At 43.8% G+C, this 17,682-nt stretch overlaps 2 protein-coding genes across 16 annotated transcripts in view; both read left to right on the top strand.

The window, feature by feature from the left end:
* Positions 1 to 17,682, top strand: part of LOC128881126 (protein retinal degeneration B) — a 35,329-nt gene that overhangs the window by 4,618 nt on the left and 13,029 nt on the right. For 7 of the 15 annotated variants that reach the window (XR_008458002.1, XR_008458001.1, XR_008458000.1 and 4 more), the window contains exons 1-2: positions 12,435 to 13,059; positions 15,710 to 15,895. Coding sequence is in view for 9 of the 15 variants with exons in the window: in XM_054131872.1 (XP_053987847.1) it covers positions 15,818 to 15,895 (78 nt within the window). In the remaining 6 variants the exon portion in view is untranslated. Of the gene's footprint in view, positions 1 to 12,433; positions 13,060 to 15,709; positions 15,896 to 17,682 lie in introns of those variants that run through there. The other 8 variants (XR_008458003.1, XR_008457998.1, XR_008457999.1 and 5 more) reach the window with 3 other exon arrangements.
* Positions 4,225 to 11,301, top strand: LOC128881164 (uncharacterized). The gene is made up of 3 exons (XM_054131944.1): positions 4,225 to 4,918; positions 5,710 to 5,867; positions 6,658 to 11,301. Exons 1-3 carry the CDS (start codon positions 4,462 to 4,464, stop codon positions 6,778 to 6,780), a joined length of 738 nt encoding a protein of 245 aa, XP_053987919.1. The 5' UTR covers positions 4,225 to 4,461; the 3' UTR covers positions 6,781 to 11,301.

Here is a 17,682-nt window from a genome sequence, read left to right as displayed (position 1 = left end):
AGATAACGAGGACCTCCGGATTGCTCTAACGACAAAGACAATCGCGACGAGGCCCTCGGTATTCGTTAAACTCCACCGAAATGGTAGACCGAGGGAGAGAATTTCGTAGCCCTATGTTTGCCCGGCAATCGCAAGTAAATTGGAACGTTCGTTAAAAAATAAAAGGGGAGACAGAGGAAAGTTTTCATCGACCTAGTTCCCTCCCTCGTCGCCGGATTCCTAATTTCGTTACGAGTCGAAGGATTTCCGCGCGACTTTCCAATTACGGATCTTCCTTTCTGAATGCGACGAGGCGAGGGGTGGTGGCGACGGAAAAAAAGGCTCCCTGCATCTCTTTCGAGGTTTTCAGGAGCGTTTCACCGCCTCTACCCCGCCTTCTTCGCTGGATGTATACACGTTTCCCGCCGGATGTCGGGTGCTGCCGGGAAAACGGGGGTATATCTACGGGCACCTAGGCCAGGAGAGGGTGGAAACTTCGACCCGTCCTCTCGAAATGTCAAAGGTTGCCGCGCAAGGCGCATCGACGTATCCCCCGTTTTCCAGGAGCTACCCGGCGTACCCGATCCGATTGTTCCTGCTCTATCGTCGGGGATGATTATCGTCACTTCCATTTACCGACGACCCTCGATCGTCGAGGTTCTCCGATCCGTGGGGCCGCGACGTTCCCAACCGTCGCGATTGTCTGGATTGTCTCTGAAGAAACGAAAACCGCGTACTCTCTTCTATATCGAACCCTTTGAAGGATCTTCCCGCTTCAGAGAAGATTATTATAGTAATTAATTTGTCCCGAGAGAATTCCTAACGATCGAGTAATTCCAGAAACCACGAATGAGAAATACTCGATGAACGTGTTCCGAGGATGAACCGTCTGAAATGATCCGTTCAAGAATTCCCTTAGAGATGACCCATTTTTCGAGCTTCACGGAAAGAAAATCTTTCAGGAGACTGGGCTAGTTTGCAGGTAATGATAATGAGTCTATTGTTTTTTTCGCTTCCCGTCTGACTTCTACCGTCCGAATTAATATAAACTTGTTATCTGTAAAAGCTTCTTACTTTTAGAGACCAAGAACTTGGCTCGAAGTTACCAGCTCGAGAAAGACACCACCTCTAAACCTTGTTTCGCTTCGTTTGTTGACTTCACTAGAGAGGATAATTCTGAATGGTCACTCGGAATACTGGTAGGATTCTGCGGTTCTACACCAACTGTGTCTCGGTTAGGATCGTATTACACTGCTCGCTCAAGTGGGAACACCCACCCAGTAGCGAAGATAGTCATTTTGCATTTATCCAGTCAATCCTGTTTTGCACTTATCTATTAGATAATATCGAGTCTTTACTGTTACATGTCTCATCGGGCGGCGTGTACCACCGGTAGCTGACTCGCGTGTCCATCACGTACCGCCGCGCCGCCCCATCGCGAGAACCACAAATAGCAACGCCCGTCGCGAACTTATCTCTCTTAACTTCTAAAGTTTTGATCAAAGTTTCGATAAAAGAATTCGCGATATAACCATCGGATAGCTCAATGTATTCTTGTGCGTTCAATTTCAGCGGCATTTCATAGTTCGAGCATTCCTCTGGCCTCAAGGACTCGCGACGCTCGCGGACACACGGGAACATCGTACTCCTTGAACTTTGAGTTTTACGCGACTCGTAAAAATTTTAACATGAACGGATCTCCCTTGGTAACTGTATGGTAATGTCAAAGGAGTTCGGAGTTACTTGGCGAACTTTGGACGTTACGACTTTCGCGAGGATGAATTTATTGAAAGAAATGGATCTCCGGAGTCCTTCGTGCACGCGACATTAAATAACTGTCATCGGTTCTTTCGCGGCGCTGTGTCTTTTCGCGACATTTTGAGATTTCGATGTTCTCGACGACAAGATGCTTTCCGACGCGTTTACTGTTATTTTCGTTTGAGAAAATAATTATTTAAACGCGACGAAACGATATTTTAGTAAATTAGTTGATTTAAGATCAATTTAAGGTACCCAACGGATAAAGTTTCATTGAATTCGTTCTTTGGCGGAGAAGTTGCGAGTGCGTGAATGAAATAAATTAATTAGCAGTGTTATTTAGCAGTTCTGGTAATTAAGATGCCGTTGCAAAGAAGAATGCTTCTTGAGCTACTCCGTTTGCAAGTTTTTCTGAAATATGTGGCTACGAACATGATTTTCGCTGTATAGGACCGTTAACAGGGGTATGATATACCGACGGCTACATGTTTACTGGTTTCCACTGACTCCAGACACTCTGGCGCTTCGATAAAACACATTTTAAGCTGTTCCATTTGTCCTGCTATGCATTTATCTGCACGAGGTGCCCGTCGACTCCATTAATCTTACTCAATAGAAATTTAGAATAGCGCGAGAATTCCTTTTCAGTGGATTGAAAATATCTGAGCGAGTATTCTTCGACTTCGGTACTTTTCTACAATTTCGAGAAACACGAAGATATCCTTTTTTTTTTTTTATTTATACGAAATCGCCAGACTGCCCCTTCAATTTTACGCGATTGTTTATCGTTAGACGATCGTCGTGAGCTGTTCGATAATTGTTTATAAATCGACTTAAATAGATCGCAGACTCCTACCTGTTCGGGTCGAGTGTCGATCGCTCGAATCGCAGCACGAATATTCCACAAACAGAGAACAAAACTTCGCAGCGAATACAAACGGATGAGCAGCAAGATTGCTATAAATACGGTCGATTTCCATACGTCATAGAAGCTACGTTCGTGTACCGGAAGTCAGATGCTCGTCACGAAATCGAGATAACACGGAAGAATCGTTCTGGCTTTACTCTGAAAAATGAAACCGCGAGAATTTTACGAAACAGCTTCATCTCGGCGTATACCAAATGGAAACGATTCAATACGAGAGGAATCAAATCCACGGCTCGTAATTGGACGAAGACATTTTCCGTTAAACAAGTACCATTACACGTTCATTGAATAAGCGTGAGATAAGACCCTCGTCATCCGAGGAACGTTCGAGAAGTTGCTGTTACGCTTTCGTTGGATTCCCCCTCGATTATGGGATGAAAGCATTTCTGTATTTCGTTCGAAAATCATTTTTCCAGGTGTCTGAACGTCAGAACTCTTTTTTAGGATACTTGGATGAAATGAAATTTTTGCGTAGATATCAAACATCCGTCGATAGCGCGAATCCCTTGCATATTCATTAAACGCAAAATAAAATATCAACGTTGTTACACCATTTGCGAAAATACCGCACGTGTTAACCACGTTAATACGAGCCACGAATGAATAAAATTCGAGATCCATTCACGAGATTCGCGCAAAAGGAAATATTTCCCGTGGGAGTTTCGCGGGCTACAAAAATTCCTGAAACATTCAACAAAAGCGAGTTTCCGTGACAAAAGAATCCGCGTGCATCGCGATCGAGATTCAAATGCCGCGTCCTCGAGTTGATGGCGCCGTGCGCGTGTTTCCTTTGAAAAATAAAAAGAAGAAAAAAATGAATTAAAACCGGAGCGCGACCTTATTCGAAAGGAGCCACGACAAACCGCCCGGCGATAAAGGAAAATGCAGCATGGCGATGGTTTTCCTTTCGTACAGGTTAAAAGTCCTGTCGCCACAAACGTTGCGTTCGTTGACTGATCCGAAGATGCCTTCTTTAATCAGCGTAAGTGGAACCCTCGCCGGGAGCGGAAGAAACGTTTGTACCGAAAATATAGGACGTACATCGAGAAGAAAGTTGTCGGCGATAAGCAGAGGTACTTAGCGAGCTGTTCGAGACTTTCGCAATTCTTCTTCCTGCCATCGACGATGGATCTTAGAATAACATGGGCGCTGTTGTTCAAATGCCTTGAATACCGCCATAAAAAAATGTCGTCGCTCGTTAACCGTGTTGTATTCCGTTTGATTCGTTACTTATTATTATTATTTTACAAGTACGAGGTTGACAAAGGTATACGCGTGGTACTGGCTATGGATCCTCGTATCGAGACGGTTCGGACAATTCTGTGTTCAAAGGGAAAAGTAGCGGGCTTTATAGGTTCAGGAAAGATGGAAAATGGAAGGATAGGAATTATCTTAAGTTTCGTGGTCAGCAAAGGAGAGGGTAGCGAGGTCGAGGTCCGGGATGAGACTAGTCAGGATGAAATCATCAGTTATCGAAGGAAGAAATTTGAAATGTTTGCTGCTGGAGTTTGACGGAGGATGAGAAGAAGACAGAGTTGTCTTAACTAAAGCTGATACAAAGATTATGTTGGCATACGACAACCGATAACAGTTCTGCGACGGCAGATCGTGTTTTATTATACTGTCATTTCAAAGTTCCAGAGAGAAATGTCCCCAACGTTGCGTCGTCGTCGAGGAATGTTTTCGCAGGCGAGCCTGAAATTAGTGCGAAGAGTTGCACCGAAAGGTCTTTCTTGACCAGCAAGAGAACGTCGGTTCCCTCGCGGTTCGCTTCGACGTCGATCTGCCACGGTTGGATGTTTTCCAAGGCGATTTGTCCTTCGACAGGATACGCTGGCCCGTCCACGAGGAAGTTATCTCATTCAGCGCGGACCACTTATTTCTCGGCGAACAATCCGGCCTGCAGGAAGTACTCGTCGCGTGGGAACACGGAGAAGGGCGTTTTCTGCGGAACGACGTCTCGTAGACGTCGGTTCTCCTCCGAAGATAGCTCCTGCAACAAAACGTCGACGTCAGATAGCCGCGGTGATCAGACATCTGGGAACCAGGAAGCAGCCAAGGACCGGTGCTCGAAGAGGAAGCCCGTCGCAAGCTCCTGTTCGAGTGCGCCCATGGAAGTATGCCCCGAGTCCTCGACAACGTGCACGCTTTCGGTCAAGGATCCGTGCCCCAAGCCTTGCCCTCCCCCTGTGTGCCCTGCTCCCGAGGAATCCAATCGTTGCTCGAACGTGGACGATTATTGCGTTACCGAAGGTAATGCTTTGCTATTTCGATTCTTTCGCAAAGTCTCCGCATCTTTTATTATCTCTCTCTCTCTCTTTTACTATCTATAATTTATTAACTCGTATTTTGTAGGTCGGACAGATAAAACGACGAGCGAAATTGCGTCGCGCATTATCGTTAATGCCCCAGCAAAATCAATAATTGAACGATTATGTTGTGTCGTCCCCCTCGACGCACGGATTTTTTTTTTTTTTTTTTTTATATTTCTCTCCATTGACACGACGCGAACTATATCGGATATTTATAGATACGGTATGGAGATACCTTATCTTTCCCAGCTACTTCAACGGTGATTTTTTGTCCAAAAATCGTTGGTCTTCGAAATTGTAATTACGCGAAGCGACGAGTAACTCCTGCGGTTTGAGTATCGCTGACGATATCCGACCACGGCTAGCCTTCCTGTTTACACCAGGAGAATCGGATACGAATAAAACATTAGCTGGTTCCGCGTTTCAAAACATACTCGGCGTACCATGTTGACTGTAGTTAAAGCGCAGAGGTAAACTCGAGCATTACAGACGGTCTACGTCTTCGTCCGTGTAGTCCACCGTCACGCTTGACATCAAGGCTAAACGTCGTTCATCTGGATAACGGATGGAAATAGACTTGTAATGGATCTAGAATGACCCGGAAGCCATGCTGGGAAAGTTTATCGGTCGCTTTATCCGACGACGCGTATATAATAATAAAAATTCGAAAGACGACTCACCGGAGCTTAGCTGTCTAAGAGAAAAACTAACAGACTTCTGTTTGCGTGACAGCGTCTCGGAAGGAAAAGTTCTATCGGTTTTTGTCTCTCTTCGTGGCGATGCCGCTGATATTGGTCATGTCGATCTACGTTTACGCAAGAGAAATGGAAAAGAAGAAACAACCGCGGCCAGAGTTCGTGGACGTCCCCTACATGCGTCGAATAATTAAGGTGCCCTTTCCACGATTCTTTGGAAATATTAATTAAGCCTTTCGGTACTACTGGCATCCACGAAATTGCTACGACGGCTTTCTATAGTATGCATTACAAAACTACGAAAGTTTAGTGTCAACCACGCTCTCGAGATTTCTATGAATGCCACACGCGCAATGCAAAACACGTTTTCGCGGCGTACGCTGTCGCAACCACTCTCGTGGAAAACTTGCTCGTAACACGAACGTATAACCGCGGCCAGTTCCTCCGTAACGAAAGGGTTAATTTAGGCTTTCAGACATTCCGGCCTTCTTTCCGTACAACGCGATACTTCTTGCGAACGAAGCCTTCCGTTCCGCGTATCTCGAAAACGTAATCCGTTTGTGTTCTACTCGTCGTAATCGATTAATGAAGTCTTACCCGCTCCTTCCTCCGTTCCTTCGGCCGCTTTTGCACGTCTTCCGCCGCAATCTTTTCGCTGAGCTCAAACATAAACGAGACTTATGTTCGAATACTGTACGAGAAACGCGTAGTTTCCCTCCGAGGTACGAATACAAGCATTCGCTTACAGGTTCTCGTAAGTTCTGAGACTCTTACGTTTCTCGTGCAATTTTTCTCGATACTATACGCCGTCCAATATATGTACTTTGCAATTAGCCTTCGATCGTACGGTAATGCTTTACGAGTAACGTATAATCGATAATGAATTCAGAACGGAAAGGGCCGGGAGCGTCTCCACGTTCGATAACTGATCGCGAGACCTTTGTCCTGTCCCTACGAGTAATTTATAAATATTTCTCTCGGACAGCCTTTCCCGTGGGGCGACGGCAGGCACACCTTGTTCCACAATCCCGTGAAAAATCCAATATCCCCTCACGGATACGAAGTGGAAGACCCGAATGCACCGAAGACAGGCGAACCAAAGGATTAACGAACGCGTCACGGTACACGTAAGAGAAAAGGGACAACGAGATCGCTTTAACCGTGCGGCGTGACTCTCGGTTTTATTGTTCGTTCATTGTCCCGGAAATTGGCTCGAAATAGATCGGTTCAGCGACGCTGGAGATCTGAAATTGTCCAACGGAAACGTATCATCGAACGTCTTCGCGTGTACTTGAACCTTTTGGAAATTCGGGCCGCTTTCAAAATTACATACGAACGAATTGCCACGGGAGCGAATTTTTTCCACGGCGTTTCCTATCCGATTGTTTTTGCTCGCTAACTTATTCGCGGTGCGGTATTCGACTGCCGGATGTGCCGTATCTGGCGGCCGAATGAAAATAACGCGGCGATTATGGCCGCCTGACCGCGTTCGATCTCCGTAGATTCCTTCCTCGTTTCAGCAACGAGCTACGATCAAATTTCCATTCCCGTGGCATGATAATTACCGCAAAACTTGTTCAACTCTCTGTTGCGTAATGTGATCAGGCATTGCTAAAAATTCATGACGCTGTAAAGTATTCTAAATCCTCTTCGTACGGTACGGAATTGAATAAACGTGCAGTTAAGGCAATAAAATGTGTATCGGAATAGAGAGTTCAAACGTGCTACAGATTCAAAAATTCGTAGAGTCTACGAGTTCTACTTTTTCGAACATTCGCTGTGGTCAACGTCTATTTCTGCTCCACTTCTCGCGCATTCCTCGTTACAGCAGAACAAAACTTCACTGAAGTCGAGGGTGCAATGATGCCGCACCCTTGTTACTCTTCTAACTCCCCTAACGACGGTTCCCAAGGAGTCTCAGATGGTTTGTGTCTCCTATCCTACGCGTTTCCTTTCGTGTGTCGCTCGACGAATCCGAATACGGTAAAGTCTCCTTACATGAACAAACTCGGGACTGAACTTGTGCGTTCATCGAAGAGCTCGTATATTTTTTGGTGTTTCCCGATGCGCATCAAACGTAGAGGAGGACAACGAATAAAGAAGAGGAAAGTATTACTATTTAATATTCATCTTATAAAAAATATATAATATGTAACAGCACTTGTAAATAAATAATTTCTCGTCGTATAATTTAAGTGTACGATTTGATTAGGATTTGATTAGCATTGTCTCGCCAATATATTCGATCTCGGATCATGTTCTCGGATCATGTTCTCGGATCACGTTCTCGGATCATCTCAAGGGGTATACGCCACAGTGGTGGGGATGGTTTCTGTGCATTTATCGTAGAGAAATTTCTGCATTTAAAGAGAGTTTACGGTACGCGTATCCCCGGAGAAGGTCAACGTTGGACGAGACCCCCGAGCACGTTCTTGTCCTCTCCTTTCGTCACTGGGTGAAACTTGTCGCTTGCGTCACACATGTACAAGGCACATGTGCATATTATGCCGGCAGGTTCTCCTAATGTCGTTTGACGTCACGACGACGTTTGGACATCCGAGGATGGGATGCGCTACTTCCTTTTTCTCTCTTCTCGATTCATTCGAATCGGCGTAACGATATCCGGCGTTGGGTCGCGATCGTTCAAACGTTCTAATTTTACGCCGGTAACATAATGGCACCTTGTGTTTATTCTCGGACGATTAATGCGATTTTCGACATGCCCGTGCCACGAACGTGCGAAACGAAACAGAAACTATTTCAGTTACATTCAATAGAAATCATTCTATTGGAATTCCTCTTATTTCGAAAAGTACATTTCACTAGTTCTCGTATTTATAAAATATGGTACTTATTTTTCGCAGATACGATCATAAAAATTGTAGCTACACTTGTTCGAAGTCCGATTGCGTTCATGAATGATCGATGAGTTGGAGGTCAAGGGTATTTCAAGTTCGATTTGATTCTTTTTAAAGACGAGTTGCACGACCTAATATACTGGATTATTTAAGTCCGTTAAATATTCAACGAAATCGTCTGGAAAGTAGTCATTCCAGACAAAATTAATCGTGGCCACCTTGGGTGGTATGTTGGGAATGTCTTAAAAAAAAAAAAAGAATACAGCTTTCTATTGGGAGGCGAAGGGAGTTGTCCGCAGTAACGAAGTCGATAAAATAATGCCGAGCGAAAACGAACAAAGACGCCGCACTTTGGCAAGCGATACTTATTTAAAACTGTATGCCATAAATGGCTACCCACGTTTTTACCGTAGTCTCTGCGCGTACAATAATCAATACAATGATTCACGAATCTTATCTCTTACTTTGTAAAAATGTACAAATCGTAAAGCTCGTTTCTCGATCGTTTTATTTTTCAATCGAGCTTCCATTTACAGATTAGATCGAGAAAAACTTGTAGTTAAATTTTACGAAGTCCCTCGACGCGTTCGGCGGCCATCTCGAGATTTAATCAAATTCAAAGTGCTCGTCCTTGCCGGTGAAAAAAGAAAAGGCTATTTCGAATCATCGAAACGATTCTCGTCGCGCAATTTCTTTCCCCTTCGGCGTTTGAAAACCTTTGTAAGAATTAAGCCGCGCTTGTCTATTCATAAAATGTCCCTTATATCGCTCGGTTCGCCGAAGAGAATGGTTTTTACCGTCCATCGAGCGCGACCCTCGGCGCTTTTGTGCGAAATCACAGGGAATAGCGCCTCCAACGTTTCCCCAATCTCTACCCTTTTGATAGGCGAATTTTATTCTTCCCTTTCATCTCTCGTAAATAGACCGAACCCCCGTCTTTGTACGTAATATTGTTGATTTCTACGCCAAGGAATATCGGGGGAGAGAGAGTAGATAGTTTCTCATCCGGCAGATACCTCTTCTGCTAATGTCAAAGGTCGGTATTGTACGCCGACGACGCGTTGGAACGAACCTGCCACCGCGGTACAAATTTCTATTTAATCTCACGTGTAGATACCGTGTTTCGGACGTTTTGCCAGTGGCGGATGTATCTTTGGAGCCTGGAGCTCATTACGTCGAGAAAGGATTCCTTCTCTCTTATCAAAGTATTAACGATAAGCTCGCGAATATTACGTTTTCAACCCGGATATTATTTACGTAAAACGCAGATATATTTCAAGAACAAAATGAATTGTTTTTCTTTTCCTAGTAATGTTTCTTCGTTGTTGTTTTTCTGGTCTAAACCGTGTACTTTACTCCTTCGCCATATCATTAGCTCCTCTTTTTTCTCATTTTTTATTCCATTCGAGGCTGACGTCAGCTACTTTACAGCGTAACTGTGACTAAGCTGTAACTATATTATTTGCATGATTTTGTTTTTTACTTGTTATTGGACTTTGTACACTCTTCATAGAATTCGCAAGTATTTACATATAAAATGTGAACAGTACCGATACTCGACAGAATTAAAAAAAAAAAAAAAAAAAAAAAAAAAAATGCTTCATACATCATGTAACCAATAACCACACTTCATTCTCTGTTTCGTGTTAAGTGGGCGTCTGCAGAGTCGCATAAATTAAATGGAACGAATTTAAAACAACGACCGGAGTGACGTTATTTTTGCTCCTGGTGGCCGATTACCAACCAATTTCCCTCGACCCTAAACTCCCGTTCTTTTTCTACTCTGCTCTATTAAAAAAATAATAACAATAATTCTCGGAAGGGCGTTTAAAAGACGTTCGCCGGAACCCGGCCCCGCATTTTTAAAGGGCCCCGCGGTCTACGAAAATTACTCGATTAAAAGGCACCGATTTTGATTAACTTTTTACAGAATGATGACACCGTTAACAAATGGAAGCAATTTTTGCTGAGATGCAAAACATTTTTTTTAGTAGCGATGATCAAATCGAAAGGAGTAACAAAAATCATCAAAGTATTATTATTTAATATTCGTCTTATAAAAAATACATAGCATTTGTAAATATATAAATTCCTCGTTGCGAAATTTAAGTGCAGGATTTGAATGTGAATTCAGGCCCCACAAAATTGTTGAACCCGGAGGTGTCGCGCGACAAGGTGTCGCGAAACAAAGAAAGAATAAAGAAAAGATCGTCGCGTCGACAAGCGGCACGCTTCCCACATTCGTGGCTGGAATATAACGGTCATTTTAATATCGTAAGATACGAGGCCCTTGGGATCCAGCCGTGTTGGAAAGGAATTCCGAATCGTCCGACGGGAACGCGTGCATCTCGGACGACGAACGGTGTCTAGTCAACTGTAGTCTCGCCTCCGTGGGAGCTCGGTGGTGTTATGGCGCATCTGGTCTCGCGTTTTCTTGCTCGCTCGGGGATCGATCAATAGACTAGAGAGGCGGCGGAGGCGGCTAACGTCGGCTGTCCAGCCAGTGACGGCTTCAACAATTTGCATTGCAAATCACTCGTAATTAAGAACCGAGTGAAATTGCTGGAAATTCACCTCGCGACATCTCCGGTGCTTCTGTCGGTACGAAATGCCATCTGCATCTTCCCTGACATCGATAACGACCTCTCCATTAGGCACGTTAATCTCCGATGCGGACAACTTGTGTGAATCGCAGCCTGCGAAGATGTTTTTCGGTTACGTTCATTTTTCCGTCGCGTAACATCGCGGAGATTAGGTTGCAGTAATTAATCAAATATCGAAGCGTAAATGTAACTGTTTCATTGTTCAGGGTACTGAGTACCCAGGGTACTCGCTCCCGCGGTACCGAGCAATTTTCACTTCTGGGTTTTCGTTCGTTTTTGTATCTCCTCGATGGTGTAATGATCCTTTATTTATTATGAAAATATTGAAATCGGTATTGTTAAATAAACGTGAACTTTAATCCATCATCTATTTGCTCGCGATATGTATCGTTTCACGATGAAATACATTCGTATGAAGTGTATAGTAGAATACGATACAAGAATATAATAACGTAACGAATACAGTGCCGCAATATTGTCACTGGCTAGCGGGGTCCTTGAGGCTGAAGCAAACTATTTAACAAGCTTCTGAATACCTGGTTATAGGTCACCTCCCTTCACAATGCTGAGAAGGCTACAATTACAGCGGGACTCGACCAAATTAAAAGTGGCAGTTTTGCTTGTTTCCAAAGCTGTAGAAACGTTTCTTTCGTGCACTAATTCTAAAACTAATTTTGGTAGTGTACCATTAATAACTTGTATATATATTATTCGTACGCTACTGTATCGATATTTATTCTGACTTTTTCCATTTAGTTTAACTACAGGGTGTCCCAAAAATGTTGTAACACCTTGAAAAAGGTGATTCGGGAGGTGATTTGAAGCAACTTTTCCCTTAGCGAAAATGTTGTCCGATGCTTCGTTAAGGAGATATTAATGGAAAACACTGACCAATCAGAGCGCGAGAATGCCTGTGGAGCGTAAGCTACGCACTAGGCGGCTGCGCTCATACGCTACCGCGGCCGCTCCACCGGCATTCTCGCGCTCTGATTGGTCAGTGTTTTCCATTAGTATCTCCTTAACGGAGCCTCGGACAACATTTTCGCCAAGGAAAAAATTGTTTCAAATCACCTCCTGAACCACCTCTTTCAAGGTGTTACAACATTCTTGGGACACCCTGTAGATCATCGGAAGTCTCCCATTGAGAATCACTGGACTAGGGAGATTTAAGGGTGCGCGCCCTTACGCGACGGCACTGCGTCCGGATCGCTGGGTCGCGGGGGTGGCAGGGGACGCTCCGATTGGTCCAGCTCGATTTCGTGGCTTCGAGAAGTCGCGCGTACCTACGGACCCGCCAATCGGGGCGGCCTCTGGCCCGTCAGTCGGTGGCCGCACGTTGCCGACGTAACGTCGTGACAATTTCGTATCGCGCTCGCACCCTCCCTTTCGGCGAATGTTCGAACGTCTTCTTTTCAGTGTGCAGACTTGAACCGACCGCAGTCCGAAGGAAACGCACAATATCGTTTTCAGGCTTTCCACGATTCGTTCGTTGCAGGTTTCCTTCTTTACCCCGACGAAAGACACGAGTGTAATATTTCGTTAACCATGCGTCTGGAACGGCGTGACAGTGCAAAGTACGCGTAAAAAGTCACGCTCCTAGTGTCTGCTTCTCGAGCTGAACGGCGGACACGCACGAAACGTGTTATCGAAGAAGGCATTCGAGAAACGTCGTTCGTAGATACGCGTCGAGTAGATGTTTCGATTGTAATCGTTGCCGTCCTCGTCGACTTGTACGGTTGCCGGGCTTCCGTGAATCAAAGTGAAACGCGGCTTCCCGCGATTTATCGGTACACGCCGGAAGGTGTGGCGCGAAAAGCACGGTGCAACGAGTGACGAGGAAGTAGGACGAGCGATTCCCTTGTCACACCGACCACCACCGATCTGCCCTATTTCCGTGATGCTCAAGGTTAAGGAAACCCCTTGCTCGTAAGTACATCGATGCGGCTGTCGTACGCGTTTCGCGTGCCTCGACGGATAATTAAGATGTAGTTGGAGCGGCCGGAGTCGAGCTCGTTGGTGATTCCGTCAGCTGGGTATTGGATATGGGAGTTCTAAATAATTAAATACGCTCTATATTAAAGAGATAGATTTTATTTCTCACGACGGCTGCAGAGTTCTTTACGTTATGAGACCTCAGGCTCAACTAACTAAAACTTCGATCCTAGAAGGAAGTCAGGGTCCTCTCATATCTCCCGACTGTTTATGTTTCGCGTCGCCACAGTTCGACTTTTAAAACAAAGTATCGACGGCGAACGTAGGAGTGAAACACTTCGGAGAACGCCGATTCAATTTTGAACATAGAACAATAAGTTCATTCTTAGTTAAGCGAATTGATAATCCAACACTGGGCTCGTCGAAAACGATTGGTCCGATCTGACAGGTGCGTGGCCCAATGTATACGTATACAGGGTGTCCCAAAAATGTTGGAGGTCCTTGAAAAGGGTGGTTCAGGGGGTGATTTGAAACAACTTTTTCCTTCGCGAAAATGTTGTCCGAGGCTTCGTTGAGGAGATATTAACGGAAAACACTGACCAATCAGAGCGCGAGGATGCCGGTGGAGCGGCCGCGATAGCGATGGCTACGCGCTAGGTAGCCGCTCTCGTACGCGAACAAGTGACTCGGCGTGCATCGAAGGATATTGACGCGGCCGCTCAGCGCGTAGCCTTCGCTACCGCGGCCGCTCCAACGGTATCCGCGCGCTCTGATTGGTTGGCTTTCTTTTATTAATATCTACTTAACGAAGCCCCATCCGACATTTTTGCAAAGGAAAAAGTTGTTTCAAATCACCTTCCGAACCACCCCTTTCAAGGACCTCCAACATTTTTGAGACACCCTGTATATTACAATTCAAACGTGCCTTTGAAGTTTTTTTAAAAATTGCCACGAACTTTCTAGACAACCTAATAAATATGAGTATTTTATGGGTATACCGACGGAAACCGTATTCCTTTTCGCGGAACCGCTTAATTAGCATTCCATAGTTCATGAATTGCTTATGGCTTCGTGCGCAACCCAATATCAGCGTAACTATTAAACGGTAATGAATTTTAATCGAGCAAGTGTATTAAGGAAACGACGAACGCAATGTCACACAAACAAAGTAGCATAATCAATATTATGTAATATAATGATATATTAAATTAGAAGCAATATATCCAGGGCCGGCGCAAGGCAGGTTCAGCCGGAATCCGGTCCCTTTTTACAGGATGACGATTTTTAGTAGCAATGGTTCAGTTTAAAGGAGCGACAAAAGTCATCAAAGTATTATTATTTAATATTCATCTTATAAAAAATATATAGCATTTGTAAATAAATAATTCCTCGTTGTAAAATTTAAGTGTAGGATTCGAACGTGAATTCAGGCCCCGCCAAAATGTCACGCCCGCCCTGAATATATCCATCGCAGACACGCCGAACGGTGTCCTATATTTTTTAATCGTACAAGAAAGAATTCTAGATCAATTGACGCGGTCCTTGATCGTGGTACACGGAAACTATAGTTCGCTGACATTAATGATATTACTGAAATCGATTGCAACACAGTTGTTAATGCCCACTGAACTGCCCGTGGCTGACCCCGAACGAGGATTAGCGTGAAAACTTGCGGTAGAAACACAGCGATTCAGCATTTGACGTGCTTCAATTAGAGACTGCGAAAATCAGTCGGTCGATGCTCAGGAAGGCCTTTATAGTCTCTAAGATAGATACAGTCCAAACAATATTTACTAGTTAAAATAATTTGTGAAATTAACAAAAAAAAAAAAAAAGGCGAAAAGTGGGTAACGTATAGAAGCAATAAGTATTTGTACGATTCTTATGACGAACCATTTACGGTAGAGTTTGTAACGTAAACGCATTAGTTTATTGCTCCGTACGAATTGGGAAACATTGAGTTTCCGGGAAGGTACCTAAAAAAAAAAGGCTTTAATAGGGGAATCGACGAAGATCCCACTTCGAATAACTAATAATTTAGTTAATTTAACGCTTAGAAAATGTGCAATAATTATAAAATCAAAAGGAAATCCCACGAAGGAAGTATTATATACTTGTAAATTAATGTAAATTTTTTTTTTCTTTTTTTTTCAAGTCAAGTGTTAAAATTTAAACAGTCGTGCGAATACTTATTGCTTCGATATTTCTATCGATTAATTGTTTTTTTTTATTGTTTTTTATTTTGGTCAATTTCGTAACTTACATAAATAGCTATTTTGTTGTTGTTGTACTGTACGTACCGTAGTGATTTCCGAGAATATGTCATTGCTTATAAAAAATAAGTTAATAAATTACAATTTTACGTAGTTTTTTTTTTTGAGAATTGATCGGCGTACGAATACTCTCTACACCCACTGTATGTATATCCAGAATCAAATCCAAAGCGACTGGATGATACGATACACGGCATTGGCTGATAACGCTCGATAACTCAGTTGAAAGTTGATCGAATCGCAGGGACACGTAATTCGAGTAACATCGATCACTGTCCCCGAGGGAAATCTTGATAATGTAACTTTATCCGCCTCGTAACGTGTTCTTTGTGCGTTCTAACGCTTTTCGCTGTTGCTCTTTTCTTTTCAAGGAGCCCGTCCGCGTTATCATGAAGTTGAACGGGAGAGAGGAAACAGGAAACTTGGGACGACGAGCGTCTTTCGCTGGATCGGGTGGAAGATAAATAACATCAGCGAAAATGTTGATAAAAGAGTATCGGATACCGCTGCCTCTCACCGTGGAGGAATACAGGATTGCTCAGCTTTATATGATCGCGGTAAATGTTTCAGGGATTGCGCGCGATATCGTCGGACGACCGTTTGCCGGCAATTAGAGGATCACGTTTCGGGGAGATTGGATCGAGAGCGATTAAGAGGAGTTCGTAATAATGTATACTTACCACGACCGTTGCCACGATTTACGTTCCAATGGAGATCCTCGCGATATCAATTCTCGATAGTTCGATTTCGGTTTGAGATATTAACCGTATAGTACTATTGATGGTGACGCGTTGGAATAATATTAAATCGAATTTGAGTTATGTGTGATTGCCATATCAAGTTAAATTATTATCGTCGAATAAACGTGAGCTTTGATATACCGATTATCGGTTTGTGATACGTACTGCTTTACGATGAAGTTATGTATAGCGGAGTACGATGCGAGAATACAATAAAGTAACGAACATCTAGCAGCAATATTAATGTCAAGTTTTTCATTGCATCATCCCGAGTACTATAGAAACTTGTCGACCGCGTTCAATTCTACGGTTCAATTATTCTTAATCTCTCTTTTCTCCCACTTTATTTCGACGTATCGACCGTCAAACACTTTTGTTTACTTCTTTGCCAACCAGAGGGGAAAATTGCAATTCCATTCAGGGCGGTTTCATCGAATAGGGTTGCTGGTCGGCGCGGCGCGAAAAGAGGTCAGTTTTCGGCAAATATCATGGGTCAGCACACAGCATACGATTGCACTGACTACCTGACTAATATACCATGTCGAAGCTCTCAAATTATTGGCTGCCTTGCACAGCGATATAGTCGTTCGAGTAAGTGATCCTCTAATTACTCAAATTGCCAGAAACGAACGATTCCATTAACTGGTGTTAATTCGATGTACTTGGCGTTAAACGCTTCATCGTGTCTGAATGTATCGAGACTCAACATTTAATTAGTCGTTCAACGACGTAGGGAATAGGCAATTAAAGATGCCGAGCCCGAAGCATCTAGATCAGGCCTAGATCTATGTAGATCTCGGCAAGATCTGCACTTTTCAAGCCACAAGGCACTTTTCAAGCCACAAGGCACTTTTCAAGCCACAAGGCACTGTCACAAGCCCCGCCCAGCCGGCCCGTAGCCAATGACCTGGCTGGAGGCTCAGGACCGTACCACCGTCACCGGTACCTCGCGAACATATTTTTAATAGTTTTCCAGGGGATACTCTGGAATCCGTTTTAAAAATATGTTCGCAAGATCCCGGCGAAGTGACACGGTCCTGAGCCTCGAGCCGGGACGTTGGCTTAAAGGGAGATCGAGGAGGCGTGGTTTGCCGAAAAACAGCCGAAAAGCCGTTGATCTTGCCGAGGCCTGATCTAGATTGTCGTATACGACTAGAGATCACGGTTTTGAACGGGTATTAAAATACACGGAAAACGTGTACCGTGTATTAAGGGATTAAGAACACGGGTACTTTTAATACACGGGTAACCGGGTGTCGAAATACACGGACATCCAGGTATGTGCACGTGCATCGAAATACACGCGTACGTGTACATCGAATTATCTATAGTTACCCGTGACTTGAATATTTATTTCAACTAGTTGATAAAGTTTTACAAATTATACTATAATAAAAAATGTATTCTATTATATTTATTCTTCTTATGTTTATATTATATTTATTTATTTATTTTACTGGATATCAATTTTTTCCAAATTAATAAGGATCATTATTTTAGAATAATAGCATCCTTATGCGAAGGTTCGTATATACAAATAATTGGATATTGTACCCGTGTATCTCGATGCACGTATATGTACCTGGATATCCGTGTATTTAGAT

This window comes from Hylaeus volcanicus, chromosome 8, assembly GCF_026283585.1.
Source record: "Hylaeus volcanicus isolate JK05 chromosome 8, UHH_iyHylVolc1.0_haploid, whole genome shotgun sequence".
NCBI classification, from domain to species: domain Eukaryota; kingdom Metazoa; phylum Arthropoda; class Insecta; order Hymenoptera; family Colletidae; genus Hylaeus; species Hylaeus volcanicus.
Note: the sequence above shows the minus strand (reverse complement) of the source record. Positions and strands in the feature narration are given on the sequence as shown.